The sequence below is a fragment of the Mesoplodon mirus genome (assembly GCF_964341445.2).
Source record: "Mesoplodon mirus genome assembly, chromosome: 14".
NCBI classification, from domain to species: Eukaryota; Metazoa; Chordata; class Mammalia; order Artiodactyla; family Ziphiidae; genus Mesoplodon; species Mesoplodon mirus.
Genome location: NC_138990.1, coordinates 82889569 through 82907706, shown reverse-complemented (window position 1 = coordinate 82907706; position 18138 = coordinate 82889569). Strand labels below are relative to the sequence as shown.

The following is an 18138-nucleotide window of genomic DNA, read 5'->3' as shown; positions in this document are numbered from 1 at the left end:
TAAGATCTACCTTAGCGTGATTTAGTCATTTATAAAATTTCACTGACATAAGGAAATTCTATCAAAGTCATCCCAGAGTAAATTAACAGATGGGTCAATGCGTAAAGTTCAAGGCATAAGACAAAAGAGAGAACTATTCAATTAAAATCACTGCCAGGTCAAAGCTGGCAGTGGGGCACAAATATCAGAACTATTCAAGAAAAGATGGGTTTTGTAATGATGGGGTGGGGGGCATCCTTACCTGTCTTCTGTTAGCTTCATTAGGGTTGTTCCTTGAGTAGAGAAGACAATAAAGGACATTCTTAGCTGTGGACTGGAAAGGAAAAGCAATTCTATTAGGGCAGAAAGAGAGACTGTGGAATGCCATTCGCTTCCAGGCTTCCCCCCTCTTCTTCTCTTTATATTACGGCTGCCAGAGCTGCCAACCTTCAACCCAAAGGGCACCTTCACAGCTGGTGTTGCAAGTAGTCAGCCAGCAGCTGACTTGAAGCTGTGGACCAAAGAGAAGATCCACTTTGTCCTCCTGGAGGCTGCTTCTGATTTGACCACCACTCAGTGAGTGTGGGTCACAAGTAAGAAAGCTAAGACTCATCACTTTCCTCTCCTCTGTCTGAAGTGTGCCCCTAGAAGACTGGTTTGCATGCTGTCCATACAAATCAGGATCCTAACAGACAACGTTTGATAGTGCATCCACTGTAGTCTGGTGTAGCCTCTACGGACCAGGGTGTCTCAGGCCATAGCAGCTTGATGCCATTAGCCATTAAGATTATACAGTTCATTTTACTCTAAAAGTAGGATCACCATCAACTTTTAACTTCTATTTGGCTTCCCAAGGAGGTTACCCTATAAGGAAAGCATGTGCTGATGGGCCACAAGACTATCTATTCTACTTGGTAGTTAAACTTCTCATGATTAATGAATACATCGGCATGGTCTTTATATGGCGGTACTTGGGAGCTTTGCCAATGTGAAATCCACACTCTGAGAGATAGATCAACTCTCAGCTGAGGACAAACATGTTTTTCGGTCTGCAAGATAGACTGTCAGACTACAGTGGATTCACCACTGGAATGCCATCCTTTGGGGCTCTCTCTAAGTAGCCAGATGGTTCACCCTTCATAGCATCAACCTATTTCTTCATGATGCAGTAACCTCCGATACCTGACCTGGCTCCAAATCTTATATTTCCCACTTCCTAAAATGTTTCCCCAAACCTTCCCCCTTTTCCTGACAATAGTCATTGTTTCCTAGCTGGTGACCTTGCCTCTCATCATTCCAATTCATTCCTCACACTGCTTCCAGGATTATTTTCCTAAAATATAAATCAGATCTAGTCACTCATCTGCTATCAAACCTCCAATGGCTCCTAATTCATCCAAGATAAAGTCTACATCCATTACCATATGTCTGATGCATCTTCGGAAACCCTTTAGCATGGTGTGTAATACTTGGTAGGAGCCCAAGCAACACCTGGTGAATTGAAATTGGCCTTTTGAAAAAGACCTGGGCTCCCTGTCCATGGCACCATGCTGCCTTTTACTACCTCACTAGTGCTGGGCCAAGAGGACACCACATCAGAAATGATAATAAAATCATAATTATCATGATAATATAATAATGGCCAACCTTATCAGGTATTACTATGTGCCAAGCACTACTGTAAGTGATTTGCATGTATTATTTCATTAAACTTGTAACAACTTTATGAGATCATTACTATTATTATTCCTATTTTCCACGAAAGGAAATTGAGACCCTGAAAGATAAAATTATTTTCCCAAAGTCACACAGTGGGAGAGTGTTAGACCTAGGGCTTAAAACTAAGCATTCTGATTCTAGAACTTAGGCTCTTAACCACTATGTTATACTGCCTCCCTTATATAGAGTTAAGCTTTGGAAAGAATGAATTTGAAATGCAGGAAATGTAGGTCTCCAAGGGGTAATTGGTATATGAATCTGGGCTGGAGACATAATTTGGGAGTTCTCAGCATACTGATGTGAGTAAAATTGTTCAGAGTATCAGCAGGGAGAAGGGAAGGGAGCCAAACCAGAACCAAAACCAACATTTAAAGGCCTGGCTCCGGGCGGGGGATGAAAGGAGAGCCAGAAGCCAGTGGAGGAGAGAATTTTAAGGAGAGATAAATCTGAATCCAGTGAAACTCCTCTACCCAGCAGAACAAGCACTGCATGGCTCTCAATGGATTTGTCCTCTAGGGCATCACTTAGGGAATTTGGTGAGAGCAAGCAGGTCGAGGGTGGGGATGAAGGCCAGATGGGAGTGGGTTAAGGAATGAATAAGAAGTAAGGATATGGAGATGGTGAGTCTTTAAAGATATTTGAGTGAGAAACTGGTAAAGAATTAAGGTAGCATCTATAGGAAGACATGATCAGGAAATTCATTGTTTTTTTTCAGATGAGGTTATGTCTATTGATAGTGGAAATGGAGTCAGAGGAAAGGTAGAGAAAAATATAAGAGAGAAACAAAGACCTGGGGGATATTGGAGACAATGGGATAAAATGGACTAAAATGGAAGGACAGGCTTTAAATAGGAGGGATACTTGAATCTCAGAGACGATGGGAAGGGCATGCATCCATCTTTTAAGAGGAGGATTGGAATAGGAGGTAATTCCTTGCTTGCTGTTCTCTGGGGTCTTGGTGAAATAGGAGGTGAAGTTCTTTGCTGAGAGGGATGGGTGTGAGATTCAGGTTGGGGGCTTCAAGAAAAAGGTGAAAAGTTATATTACTGATTGAGCAGGTATCGTGTGCCAGGCACTACTATAGGCCCTGGGGCTGAAGCAGGCAACAAAAGACAGACCCTCCTCTTGGAGTTTGCGTGGCAGTAGTGTCTTAGTGCCACACTTTGAGGAGGGTCCATGGCCAAAGAGGGCCAGAGGAGACAATTAAAGGAAAGTGCCTCGTGGTCTAGATTAAGCCATGTCAACTACTCTGGTCCTCAGTTTCTTGGTCTATAAAATGAAGAGGACTGGATTAAGGGCTCTCTTAGTTCCCTCAACTCCTACCTCTAACGTCTTTGAATCTAAAATAGCAAAGTGTCTGGAGTTTCTGAAGGAACTGGGGAAGAGAAGTGTTGCATGCTCACTCTTAGCCAGGTGCTGGGCTAGTTGCTTTGCACACTTAGCCAGGTGCTGGGCTAGTTGCTTTGCACACATTTTCTCGTATAATTTTCACATGCAAACTAGGGTTCAACCAAGGTAAGTAAATTGCTATGGTTGCCCAACGGAGCTTGGATGAAAATCCACATCTGCTTAACTTCAAAGCTTTTTCCAGGAGACTCCTCTGCTAACAGAAAACCATTAGAGGAAAGAGAGACATAGCAGATACTCTCAAGTGTCTGAAGGCAGATTTGTTTTATATCACTCCAGATGGATGAGAGTGTAGGAAAGGACATTATGAGTCAATGACAAAAAAGACTCTTATGGAAAATGGAATTATCCAACTATTGGGTTGTTTGCCTCAAAAGGCAGCAGTTTCTCACCAGAGCTATTCAAGCTGGGGGTTAGTGAACACCTTGGAGGATAGCTTGGGAAGTTGTTCCTTTCAATTCTAAGCTTGTACAATTCTCTTAACTTTGTTTTTAATACCATCCATGTATTTGCTTCTCTTCTTTTCCTCTACTTTTCCCACCTGTCTCCTCCCAGCCTCTGTTTTCTCCCTTCATCTGGGTGTAGATGCTTCCTGCTGTAGTTTCCAATTTTTGGCATAACAGAGAGGACACCTCTTAACCCTCTCCCTCCAATCAAGTGGTGGGTACATGTTGAGACCAGTAAGTGAATTTGCAGGGAACACATTTGTCATGACCCTGGTCTCAGAGGACAACTTGTCTTCTGAGATTAAAAAAAAAAAAAACAGGGCTTCCCTGGTGGCGCAGTGGTTGAGGGTCCGCCTGCCGATGCAGGGGACGCGGGTTCGTGCCCCGGTCTGGGAGGATCCCACGTGCTGCTGAGTGGCTGGGCCCATGAGCCATGGCCGCTGAGCCTGCGCATCCAGAGCCTGTGCTCCGCAACAGGAGAGGCCGCGACAGTGAGAGGCCCGCAAACCACAAAAAAAAAAAAAACATATTCAAAGAGGAAGTATATGGTTACTCACATCAGCTGGAAGACTCTACAGAGGCCATCAAGCAGGGTTGGAGCTGCTTTCAAATTTACAATGACCAAAACAATTTCACCAAAGACCTTGACAACTGGCTTCAAGCATATCCATTAATGCTATCACAGCTGTGTTGTCCTTTGGAGGTTGCACACAAGGAGGGTGAAATGACCTCCTTTCTTTTACTAGTGGGTGTCTATACTTATTAGAAAGTAGGACCTCCAAGGCCTCTGCAATGTGTATAGTGACAGTGTTCAAAACTGCATTGTCCTTCCTTGGAAAGTGGTGTCAAGAATGCTCAGAGGATTCTACCTGATAAGGCATATAGCCAGGCTGGCCAACCATGGCGGTTTGCCCAGGACTGAGGAGAGTTCCCAAGATGTGAAACTTTCAGTGTTAAAACCGAGAAAGTCCTGGGCAAACTGGGATGAGTTGGTTACCTTACACCTTACAGCCTCTACATATGGGTCCAGCCAGAATGAGCCAATTGCCCCAGCATGATGCACCGTGAAAGAAAATGTTAACGATCCTTCTAGAAGGATATTATTTGACAAGAGAGGGAGAAAGTTAAAATGTTGGTCTTATAACCAAATCAGGGTCCTCTTGAAAACACGAAGCCAGAAGTTATTCTAATATGTGGCAAAGATGAAAACAAAGTCAAGTCTCTCTTATAAGATCTGAGAGTCTACCTTTGTCAAAAAGCATCCCCAAAGTGGTTAATAATTAGTAGAATAGCAAACAGGCTGGTTTTACTCATGACAGAGAACTACTCATTATATTTCTCACCTGATGAATTTATGAGCCAACTGTTCCACGAAGTAATAGATTTCATTCCAGTGGTGCAGCACACTTCCTGATCTAGGAAAATAAAACAGATGTGACTTAATCAATTGTTCATTTGTCTTTACCTTGTGTCATATAGTCTATTACTGTACTTTTGACCTATCCTCTAACTGGGCTCATTATCTGAAATTTCCATAACTTTGGAAATTATTTAAAAGGATGCTTAGACTTAATGTTAGAATTCTGAGAAATTTTGGTAAAGAACTCCCTTCACTCCACCTCCTACTCCTTCCCACTCCATTCCACACACTCATACGCTAAAAACAAAAGAAAAGAAAACAAAACAAAAAACCCTGGGCCCAATCAGATTCACAGTTTAGTTTCAAATCTTTAAGAAACAGTTATTTTTGTGCTCTTTAACTGATTGCTCTGATTAGAGAAGAAAAATGATTCCAATTCACTTAAATGAAATGAGCACAAACTAGGTGCCCAAACAGACAAAGATAAACAAATCCCCCTCCTCAAAAAGGAAGAGTCCAAATTCATTGGTAAGTACACATTCAAAAATCTGTAAATAAAATATTAGCAAACTGAATCCAGCAGGAATCCAAAAGAATACTAATTAATTAATTGGTATTTATTTCAGGAATGTATTGATAGTTCAACATTTAAGGATATCTAATATAACTAGTCATACTAATAAATAAAAGAAGAAAAACGATACAGCCTTTCTCTAATCAAAAGAGAGAAACTTTACTGAAAGAAGAGGGAAACTTCCTCGAAGACAGATGGGATCATAGCACTTTAGATTTGGAAGGGGGCTTCTTTATTTCCCAAGGTTGACTTCTGTTTCACTGATACGACTTACTACTGCTTCAGTTCAGCTTCTAAGTATTGTTCATAGTGCTCGTACTTCAATCTGTTGCATTAACTTCACAGTAAGGTTTTCTATTCTAACCCACTCTTCTGTAGCTTTGATGTTCTTTCCTTTCACTTAGGGATCTGTTTCAGCTGAGCCTTGCATTTCTGCCTGTCATTCTAATAATTCTTGAGGTTAGAGTTTGCTCCTTTGATTCTGACATTTTGTACTGCAAACATTTTCCACTGTTTTCAGATTACTTTTATTTTTTATGCACTCATGTATCTTAATTTTAACTTCTAGAGAGTTATTATTATTTTGTCTTGGTTTCAGACTATTTTCTAGATATTTAAGATGACTTTGGGCAAAGCAGATTTTAGGCCTTCCTTTTCATGATGCAATATCTTTAGGAATTCTCATTCTGGTTGAGCGTATTCCATCTCTATAAGGAAAATTTAGTTTCTTCTGCCCCATATCCAGAAATGATATGTCTGTCTGACCTGAGCAGAAGTGATACAATATGTTATGGTCATGTGCTGAAAGGTTGCGTATCATAAGGATATCTCATGTTCCTCGAGTTAATCTATAACTTCAATTCTAGGAAAAATTCTGAAAGGAAGTTTTGTTAAACTCAAAAACTGACTCCAAAAATGAAATGAAGATTACAGTTCTAAAAGTAATCAAGGCAATAATGAAAAAGAACAAAGTTGGAAAGTTTGCCCTATCACATATAGTGGCCCTATGTGTATGATATAGAACAGTAGAAGGAATGGAGTAAAATGGAGAGCCCACACCTCGATGTATGTGAGGTCTCTCTATACAGTGAAAGCGGTGATTCAAACTGGGGAGGGAGAATGAACCCTTCCATAAGTGATGCTGTGACAAGGGAGTTATAGTTGGAAACAACCAATCAGATCACTATCTCATACCAAATGTCACCCTGGATGTATTAAAACCTAATGGGAGGGGCTTCCCTGGTGGCGCAGTGGTTGAGAGTCCGCCTGCCGATGCAGGGGACACGGGTTCGTGCCCCAGTCCGGGAAGATCCCACATGCCGCAGAGCGGCTGGGCCCATGAGCCGTGGCCACTGAGCCTGCGTGTCCAGAGCCTGTGCCCCCTCAAAAAAACCTAATGGGAAAAACACAACTTTCAATCCATTGAGTGAATTATAGAAGACTTTTGTCATCATGTTAGTGAAGGGTTTCTTTAACCAGATACAAAAAGTAGGAATTGTTTTTTAAGAAAAGAATAATTTTGACTATCTGAAGGGTCTAAATTCTGGATGACAAAAGATACCATAAACAAAGACAAGAAGAGAGTGAGAGGGACTTCCCTGGTGGCCCAGTGGTTAAGAATCCGCCTTCCAGTACAGGGGACGCGGGTTCGATCCCTCATGGGGGAACTAACATCCCACATGCCGTGGGGCAACTGAGCCTCTCTAGTGCACTGCCACTAGAGAGAAGTCCACACAGCCACAGTGAAAGATCCTGCATGCCGCAACTAAGACCCGACACAGCCAAATAAAACAACAATTAAAAAAAAAAAAAAAAGAAAAGGAGTGAGAGAAGATGTCTGCAACAAATAAAAAAGGCAAAAGATTACTGTCCAGGATATGTAAATAGTTGGTACAAGTAAATATTAACAAGGCAAACAATAGAAAAATAGACAAAGGATCAGAACAGGCAATCCCCTGAAGGATGGTAAGTCAGCATTTGAAAAAACATTCAACTGTTCTGATAAATATAGAAATGCTTTTTTAAACAATTGTTTGGGGAAGAGCAAGCAGTTTCAGGGAGCAGCAGCATAAAGCCCACAGGGTAGAGGGGTGAGAAGTTGGGGAGATGGGGAAAGGGATCAGGGAGAGAAGGGGGCAGGGGCTCTTTTATAGAAAATAAACCTTTTCCAATAAACTTTTCTGTTCCAGTTTCTCAGCCTTTATACATTGCATCTGCTTGGGACATGCAGTGTCCACACTGGCAAACTCCTATTCATTCTGTAAGACACAACTTGGTCTCTGCCTGTTGCCTTTGACCAACACAGATGGGGCTCATTGCTCCTGCCCCAGGCTCTCAGGGCACCATGTACATCTCTCAGTCACCATCCTCTGATACTGGGTTGCAATCACTTTTTTTTTCCAGCTCCCCTTGTGAGGGTCTTAAGGATATTTGCCTCTCCAGCATCTACCTGTTTGTTGGATGGAAGGAAGAAGATCATGGGGAGAAGTCTCTATTGCTCATGGATGCCTCCTGATCTTTTGCCAGCTGGACAGCACCTCTTCCGGTCTCATTTGGATGAACACCCTGGGCCTGAGGCTCAGACAGCTCCAGCCAATTCCTGTGATCCTATGTGAACCTGAGGAGCCTTCCCAGATGGGTCAAGGATTCTAGAGCACAGCCCCTTGGTGAACGGGCCTACCTAATCATCAACAGTAGATGTCTGAGCTTAATGCAAGCTGGGGGTCTCCCCAAAGCTCAGCAGAACAGCATATCCCAGCCCTGCACTTGTAAAGCTTTGGAAAGCGTTTTATTAGAATTCCAGCCATCCTCCTGGACAAGCTTCCATTGTATATTTCAAATCTCAAAGACTGGTCCTGGCTCCTCTTCTTCAGCTATGGGGTAGATGCTCTGGTCCTGGGGATCCTAGTGAGAGTCTGGCAGATCTGGCCCAATGCTGTATATGTGCTTCAGAAGAGGCGCTATGTGACTGCTAGTCCAGTTATAATTCTACAACTCCTTTCCACTGGAATCAAGAGATTTCCTTGAACACTGATTGTCTGTGCCCACTTCTGAAATACAATGCTGTGTTTTGGTCCATATCACCCAAACAAGTACTATCTGAAATTTTGGTTCCTGAGGGGTAGGGTATGACACCTATGATTAGGGAGGAATCCCCACAGCTCCTCTATTCCATGTTTGATTTTCTCATCAGTAGAGAAGTCCTGTAGTGAGGGAATTAAACTGGGAGGGGAGGCAAAGTATAGGTGAATCAGGAACTTGAACTAGAACTGGGGGTCTGTATTTGGCTGTCTGCTAAAGGAGCAGGGGTTACGAGTAAATCCTTTTTGAGTTTATTTCTTTGCTTTCAAGGATTGGCCACAAATCATTTGCGTTCCTTTACTTATTAAAAAGGGTCACCCAATGTTAATTTACATTTTCTTTTGGCTTAAAACATTTCATTTTCACTATTCTTCTGTCTGACTGACATGTAAAATTTAGACAATATTGGTATTCATCTGATTTCTTGATGCTAGATATAAGGAAAGACCCAAGAAATATCCTGGAGTGTTAAGAAAAGTCTAAAGCTATCTGGAACACTTTCTTGCCAATTGACAGGTGCTCTATTTTCTCAGGAAGAAAATAAAATGAGGCCCTTAAGATAAAATGAGAGGGAAGGAGGTACTGACAGGTTTGCTTCTCCCATCCTAGCTCTACTAATAATTGTCCTGTTACTGTTGAGGTTTGTTGTTTCATATTTACACATGACCATTCTTTACACAATTATATAAGCTTGGACCAAAATATACCCTCTTTGTGACACACTTGAGATGTACATAGCCTATTCCCTCAAGCACTGAGGGTAAACATAACCTTCTAAGATTCTGGGAACAAAACCGGTTTCGTCTTCTCTTGGGTTACCATGGGACCCCAAGGGGCCTCAGCTATGAAAGTGGCAGAGGAATATGGGGTTATGTCGACCTGCACCTTGGAATCCTTCTAGTCCTCATGACTGAGCTTTTTAACCCACACATGTGCATTCTGTCCTACCCCAAGATCAAATCACCTCTTAGAGAAGGAAAGAGTCCCGTGGCGGCTGCTTCTGGTTTTATCAAGGAGGTGAGCATGTTGGATGTCCCCAGGAGCAAGGGGCTTGCCTGACTGGTGCCATGGTCCTATCCCCTGCCTCACCACCACCCATTGACCACAGATGGACTCCTAACTACTTAACTACTTCATCCATGGGGGATCTGGAAACTACCCACTAAGACTTGAACCAGACTCCTGCCCTTCTCTCATGGGGATAGATATGCTGGGTCTTTAATTTTGTTTGGACTTTCTGTTAAAATGTGCGTGTCTTACCCACACTTTGCCTTGTAAACTGATTTTCTGGTTTGGAATCTGATCTAGTAGCTAGTCCCAGAATAATCAACCCAGGATGGTGTGTCCATGTTCAGACCTTGGCTTCTTTTCAACCCTGAGGACCTAAGTGGACTCCTTGTCATAGCCAGGAGAAGTAGGGTGTTGGGTGGGCAAGTGGCAGCTTCTCTCCACCTTATAATGTGTAAAATATCTCATTTATCATGCCAACCTGTTTAAGAATTACTGATCTTAAAATCCCAGCTATGGAGCCCCAATGTTCTTTTTAGTGATGGCTCACCCAGCCATTGTTCCCAAAGCCCCACGGTAGAAATAAAAACTCCTTCCTAGCCCAAATATAAGTATTACTGGGAAAGATTCCATTGAGCTCTGCTGTGGTTTGTTTTGTCTTGTTTTGTTTTTAAAATTGCTTTTAACACACAACTGCTGACTAACTATAGTCAAAGAGTTGAAATATCTATGTTTTAGAAGTCAGTGGATGTGAAATGTCCCAGATATTTGACTCAATTAAATCCTAACTCAAATGCAATTCTAGCCCCTGAAGATTTCCATGGGTCAACAACTGGGTATCAAGATGGTGTGGAGGATTCAGGCTCTTCTTGGGATTTCATGCCTTGGTTCCACAAGTATAAATCTCAGCAAAATTTGGTATTCAAGTAGCCTCCCAGGAATTCTGCTTCATTACAGCCCTACAGAGTTCTGTGTTTAAAGATTCACTCAATACACCCGGGTCCACTCAAACTCAGAGTCAACCCCTCTTCACACCACCTCCTGACTTGGCTCTGAGAAGGGCTCCCCAGACCATCAGGAGGCAAAGCCACCAGTCCCATGAGAAGGTAACAGCTGGAGCAGCTCCAGAGTTCCTTAGCTATTTTTGTTTTTCTACGCCCTCTCCAGTGTCTGGAACATGATAAGAAGTCAATACATTTTTGTGACAGTGCATTCACTGTGTGTTCCCAGTGAGGGGTTTTGTGTGAAACCTCGCATGGCCCTCAGATTATTGCTCAGTTATTTCCAAGGGTTTGATATGCAAAGAGTAAGAGCAAAATAAGAACGCTGAGTCTCATTTTGATTTGTTTCTGAAACACATTCTTTTGTGTTTATGTGAGTTTCCAAACCTCCCTGTGGTTAAGCTCCTTAGAAAACACATGCTCTTTCCATTAACCACAGATACAACCAGTCAGAAAGAATCAAGTGGGCCAAATTGAGTTAAGATTGTCCCTCCTCACCCTTTGCACATGGGTTAGGGTAAAACGAAACGGGAGAAAAGAGCTTGCAGTTGGAGCCATCACCCAGGAGTCTTGTAATTCTGGAAAAGCAGAGTCGTAGTAAGGATGGAAATCATAAAACTGTCAGGTCCTGCTTTTCCTTGGCCCCACCCGGCTGAAGTCATTCATGTCCTTAGTGACCCACCCACGTCCCCAGCTGATCCTGGGAAAGTATGGCAGCCTCGGGCGCAACTAAGCAGGACCAGCAATTAGTTCTGGCCCCGTGTTCATCTGTATTCCCCCTCCTCACCTCCATCCCACTCCCCCGCTTCTTCCTTGGCCCTCCTCTCCTTCCTCCTAGCCTCCCCCGCACCCTAACTGGCTGGAGCCCGAAACCCAGCCCAGACCTTCAGCCCTTGTCCTCCTATGATTGATTGGGGTCATGGCCAAGCCTCCCTCCTGATCAAAAAGCTTGACCTCCACCCTTGCCTCCACAACAATTTCATCAGATACCAGTGCAGACCCAAACCAAGCCACTGAGCACTGTACTTTGAGTAGACCGGCTACCCACCCTGCTCCTGTCTGCATCTGGAGACCCCAGCCCCACCGTACTGATGCGTGAGGAATTTCCTAACATCTCACTGATGGCTACGACAACAATGACTTTCAAGCTGTGGAATGCAACCTATTAGTGATTTGGGAAATCAGTTTGGTGGGATGTTGCCAACAGTTAATAAAAATGAAATAGAATAGAAATATCAGATATATTGCATACCATAGCAGAAAGTCATGCTACATGAAACGTTTAGTCAGCTATGTGTAAGTAATGCACATACACTGTGTTAAGATGTAAACTGTGTTTTTCTTGTGAAGGAGCAAAAAGATATTAGAGCAAAACACGTACTCCTTTCACCTCCACCAATGTGCCTTTTCTAATGTGCGTGCGCGCGCGCACTCACGCACCAGGAAAAGCCTAAGGACATTTTCTCACATCAAGTATTGGTAATTTTGGTGCAAATTCAACACAAAGCTGTTGTTATTGCTGTTGGTACGAGAACAGAAAACTGGTTAGCTGTCCAAAAGGTACTTCCCATAATTGAAACGCACACCAAGATGTGATAAAGGAGGGCCACCAGTCAAAGCCACCAATGCGATCGGTACATGAACACCAGGTGACCATGACAAGACAAGGGATGGTACTGTGGCTGCCAGAAGGCTCAGAGGCCCCCTTCACGTGCAGGCCACAAGGACACAATAAGCCCCCCTCAAACACAGAGCCATAGGAGCGAGAGAAGTGGGGGCAGGGCAAGACGGAAAAGATTGAAATTTACTGAGTGTTTAAATTCTTGCACTGGGCTAGGATTTCCCATTTGGAAGAAAGGTGCCTCCTCTCCTCACTACACCTGCACCCAGCAGGAGGGTCTTTTGAAGATAAGCAAAGCAGCTTCAAGTTATTTTCTCTACACTCAAGTATAGTGACCGTAAGTTTTTTTCTACCCTGAGAACGGTGGCCACTGTAACTCACTCCTCAGAGTCATGATTATTAAACTCCCAGGAGCAAGGTATGAAGTGCTTGTTTTCTTACCCACACTCAGGATTAGCTCTTTCTCAAATATCTGTAAGTTTTATAAATGAAGATGAGTTTTCATTATAGCTTTTATTTGAATGTATTTAATAATAGGCCACAGATTTTTTTCATATTTACAATTTATTTGTCTTTCTTTGTTTTAAAACATGGTGGATCAGTTAGGACCAGCTACATAATGTGTAGGATCCGGTGCAAAATGAAAACACAGGGCCTCTTTTTCAAAAATTATTAAGAATTTCAAGATGGCAACAGCAGAGCATTAAACTAAGGGCAGGACCTTTTTAAGTGCGGGTCCCTGGGCGACCACACAGGTCCCATGACCATGGAGCTGACCCTGGCATCGTATCCTTTGCCCATTTTCTATTGGGGTGCAAATGTTTTCTTAGACCAGGGGTCAGCATACTTTTTCTGTACAGGGCCAGATGGTAAATATTTTAGGCTCTGTGGGCCATATGGTCTCTGTGGCCACTACTCAACTCTGCTATTGTAGCACAGAAGCAGCCACTGACGGAACATGAACTAAATGACAACACAATTTTATTTAGAAAAACAGGCTGCAGGTCATAGTTTGCTAACCTCTGTCCTAGACAGTCACTTTCTTTCAGTCTTCCTCCTGACAAGATAATATAAAAATCTATATTTTTTTTCCTGGTAGCTGAAGCTTTAGTGTACTTTCACTATTCATTTCCTGTTATTTATTGCTGAGAATGTGGACTGGAAAAGTTATGCCTTGGGATATATATGGAGGCATTCTTTGCTACCTAATAAATATTTCATGGGTATTTGAAAGGAAAGTTTATTCTCTGTGGGATATAGGGTTCAAAATATATTTATTAAGTCAATCCCATTAATTATTATTCATATCCTCTATATCCTTTGAACACAAGTATTCAGAAAGATGTCTTTTCAGATTCTACTGAGAAAATAATTTGGTTTTCATCTTCAGCATTCAAAATAAATGTGTTATTTTAATACATTTCCTAAATATAAAAGCACTCTTGCATTCCTAGAATAAGTTTTTACTCTTTTACTGTACTTTTAGTTTTGTTTTAATGATATTTGATTTCAGATTTAAAGTTTTTATTCAAATTTGGTCCGAAGTTTTATATGTGTTATCTTTGGTAGATATTGATATCAGATATATGCAAGCTTCCTAAAATAAATTGGGAAACTTCATCTTTTCTATTTTCTGGAGAGTTAAACTTTATTGAAATTTTCTTTTCCTTGAAGATGTGATAGGACTTGCCATGAAACCAACTTGGTCCAAAACTAAAGGACCTACCTCCAAGGGCAAATCAGTCCCTCTTGAGTGTCTAGATTCTACTGGGGAGGTTGGGAGGAGGGGAAAAATTGCAAAGACAACATTTCATCTAACGGAATTTTTAAAAATCATCACATTGGACCCTTATCATCACTTTGGTTCAAAATTTAAGGATTTCCAGCCCTCCCACTACCCAGTAGGTAGGCTTGGGAGGAAGAGGAGGAGTTTGGGAGTTCGATAAATGACAGTTTTGGGGGGATATATATGAATGTAATATGAGAAATCTTTTTCTATCCTGCATAAAAAATTTACTTTTACTTTCTCTTTTGAGAATCCATTCTTTAAGTGTTTTAAATTTTATTTTATAATTTATTTATTTATTTTTTTTGCGGTACGCGGGCCTCTCACTGTTGTGGCCTCTCCCGTTGCGGAGCACAGGCTCCGGACGTGCAGGCTCAGTGCCCATGGCTCACAGGCCCAGCCGCTCCGTGGCATGTGGGATTTTCCCGGACTGGGGCACAAACCCGTGTCTCCTGCATCGGCAGGTGGACTCTCAACCACTGCGCCACCAGGGAAGCCCTTGTCTCATAATTTTAATCTCTGTATTCTTTCTGCTTGAGTTCTGGAAAAAGTTTCTTAAACTGTCTTCTGATGAGCTGAATTTACTTTTGCAATATTCAGTGTGGTGGTCATTGTTTCCAATGAACTTGAATATTCAGAAACAGCATATTTTCTCTCCAAACGTTTCTTATTTTCACCTGTTCCTTTCTCATGACAGACTGCTCTTATTTGTTGATGTAATATCTCAAAATTTACTGAAAATACTAATAAGACATATATTTGTTTAAATGGCTTTGATGGTCATTGCGACTTCTTTTATATAATCACTATTATATTTTAAAGTTTTTTTTAAGCCTTGATTCACTCATTGGGTAATTTCTTGAAGAAAATTATCCCTACTCCCCGTTTTAGAAGAATGCATATGTATTTGAAAACGTCTTTCTATTTTCTTCACATGTAAGTGACATATTGACAGGTGTAACATTTTAGATCATAACTTTATCCATCAAAGTTCTCCACCATTTAATGTTGCAGAACCTTTGTAGGTAACCTGTATCTTTTCCCATTCATAAAATTATTCTTTTGTGTTTGAAATTAAAAATTTTTACCAGGAAATGTTTAAGTATTCATCTCTTTTAATTAATTTTGATTATTACTTGATAAGCTTATTCAATCTGCATTTTCAGGTTTTTGTTTTTTAATCAGGAAACTTCTCTTCTATCAAATCTTTGAATGTTTCTTCTGGACTATTTTTTAGCAACCCAAATTATCTGATATATTGGATATCTATTTTTGTCATTCATTATTTATCATCTTCTCTCTCGTCACTTTTTTTTTTTTTTGCAGTATGCGGGCCTCTCACTGTTGTGGCCTCTCCCGTTGTGGAGCACAGGCTCCGGACGCGCAGGCTCAGCAGCCATGGCTCACGGGCCTAGCCACTCCACGGCATGTGGGATCATCCCGGACCGGGGCACGAACCCATGTCCCCTGCATCGACAGGCGGACTCTCAACCGCTGCACCACCAGGGAAGCCCTCTCATCACTTTTGTATAACTCATTTCCTATTCGAAGTATGAGGATTTCTCAAACATGCCTTCTTCCTTTATTTTCTTCATTGTCAGTCCTGCTCTTTACTGCTTCTGAGGTGACTTTATAACTTTACAATTTCCCATATACTTTATATTTCTTTAACTGTTCTAGATCCCTTTTCTTCTCTTTTCATATTTTATCCCGTTTCACAAATTTATTATTTAAATTCACTGAAATCATAACACATATGGTACTAAAACTGACCTCTTTTGCTGTTGAAAATTCTTTCCATAAACATGTTCTTCCACCTCAGGAATTTTCGTTTCACCACTTATTTTCAGTTGGTAAAATCTTGTAGGCCCTATTTTCATCTTTCAATATGGGAAGGTGTAACTGGGTCTCCTATTTGCTTCCCCAGTACTACATATATATATGTATATATGGCATTGTCTTCACACTTATAAACTTCTCTAAGAACTTAATCTGGGGGAAGGGAGTTGATCTTAAAGGCTAAAGTAAGCTTATGTTATTGTTTCATCAATTAGGGGAGAGCAGGGAATGGAATAACTCCTCATCACTTCTCACAAAGGAACCTAATCCTTGCAAGGTTTGTGGGTTTGTTTTGGACATGGTTACACCAATTCCAGCTTGCCATATGTCGGGTTTTTTGGCCTGGTGTCTACTCCAAGTTCACACTGTGCTCATTCCTGATCCCTGCTGCATCCACATAATCAAAGACAGAACTCTGCCATTTCTCTGGAAGCCCAGATGTACAAGGAGGATTCAGCAATGCTGGACAGGATCACTGTCACGAAGATGCCTGGTGTTCACGCACTCTCTCTTTAGTGGCTTGGTTTCACCTTTGACTGTCCAGCACAGCTGCCTCTGCGTGATGCCGATGCACAAGGGCAGCAGGGCTCTACGGAGATGCCTCTCATCCTCCTTATGTCCCATTCTTTACTTCAAACTCACTTCCAGATTTGGGATTGTTCTCGGGGTTCCTCCATAATCTTCTTCTACATGTTTTTTTAAACTTGGCAACAGAGTTGAAAGTAGACCCCGGCTGACCTCCTTCAAACTCAACCCATCTGCTTTGTTTCTAGTGTAATTTCTTACAAGTGTATTGCATGTCAGTGTTGCTGTCCTCAGTGGTTGGACCTGATGCAGGCTTACCCCAGATGCCTCCTTGAGACTTTCTCTTTTGGGGGATGGGGCAGTTTTAGATGATGGTGGTAGAGGCAGTGAGAAGCTAACTGTCCATGTCCAGCTTCTTTCTCAGAAGTCATCAACAAACTTTCTTTCCTTTCTCATCTCAGAGTAAGCCCTGCAGCTCATTAAATCTTAATTTCTGCATTTATGGTGCCCTGAAACAGCACTTCCAAAAGTCACCAGTGCCTTTATTTCTGCTAAAGCATAGGACCTTTCTCAGTTCTTTCTTGCTGGGTGTATTTGTAGTATGCATAAATACAACAGAGAATATGTATTGATTCAGCAAAATGTTTTTTAATGCCTGGTAGGTCCTTTAGGATCTATAAAGATTAGTAATTACACCACGACATGTATTGAGTACTTACTAAGCAGCAGGCATTGTGCTGAGCACTTTACATTCATTGCCATTCAATAATAATAGCTAGCACTTAATGAGCACTTATGTGTGCATAGGACTCAGCTCTGAGAACAACAACCCTATGTGATAATACCATTAGCTCCCTTGTCACAGGTGAGGAAACTAAGGTCACAAAGAGATTAAGTGACTTGCTTAAGGACACACAGCTAGTAAGTGGTAGGGTTGGGATTCAAATTCTAACCCTAGAGTCTATGCTCTTAGTCCAAACACTACTCTCCTACGTCTGTTTCCTGGTGTTTAAACCTGTGCTCTTAACACATGAGCAACACTGCCTCCCCGTGGACGGGTCAGGAAAGACACAATTCCAATTCATAGCGTTAAATGTTTAGTTAGGGAGAAGTATTGGAGAAGTTCCACAAATTGTTATGGGAATTTGGGAGTGGGGATGCCAGGGCAGCTTAAAATCGGGGTACCTGATGGAATCAGGAGTCCCCAACTGGTTGCCCATTTTAATGGGATAAGGTGTACAAGGGGATTCACCCATCTGGCCTTCAACCCTCTCCTCTTGTTCCTTTGATAGTGTCTTTTATGACGGTCAATAATCAGGATGACCATATAATTTAAAATCCAAACTGAAACACTTTCAAGAGTAAACTAGGAAGCCACTAATAATTACATTGGGGGACTTCCCTTGTGGGCCAGTGGTAAAGAATACACCTTCCAATGCAGGGGACTGGGTTCGATCCCTGGTCAGGGAACTAAGATCCCACATGCCACGGAGCAACTAAGCCTGTGAGCCACAACTACAGAGCTCATGGGCCACAACTAGAGAGTCCGCGTGCCGAAAACGACAGAGACCATGCGCCCTGGAGCCTGCGTGACACAACTAGAGAGAAGCTTACGCGCCACAATGAAAGATCCCGCATGCCTCAACGAAGATCCCGTGTGCTGCAACTAAGACCCGATGTAGCCAAAAATAAAATAAATAAATAAGAAATAAATCTTAAAAATAATAATTATATTGGGACAAGCACAGTCCAGGAATGTACTGGGCCATCCATTTATTTACGGTTAGATTAT

At 41.9% G+C, this 18138-nt stretch overlaps 1 protein-coding gene across 6 annotated transcripts in view; it reads right to left on the bottom strand.

Moving 5' to 3' along the window:
* ANTXR1 (ANTXR cell adhesion molecule 1) overlaps positions 1 to 18138 on the bottom strand; it is a 296666-nt gene that overhangs the window by 265717 nt on the left and 12811 nt on the right. For all 6 annotated transcript variants that reach the window (XR_014295968.1, XM_082643354.1, XM_082643355.1 and 3 more), the window contains exons 2-3: positions 4895 to 4966; positions 242 to 313 (exon numbers count right to left, since the gene is read on the bottom strand). Coding sequence is in view for 5 of the 6 variants with exons in the window: in XM_082643354.1 (XP_082499480.1) it covers positions 242 to 313; positions 4895 to 4966 (144 nt within the window). In the remaining variant the exon portion in view is untranslated. The remainder of the gene's footprint in view (positions 1 to 241; positions 314 to 4894; positions 4967 to 18138) is intronic.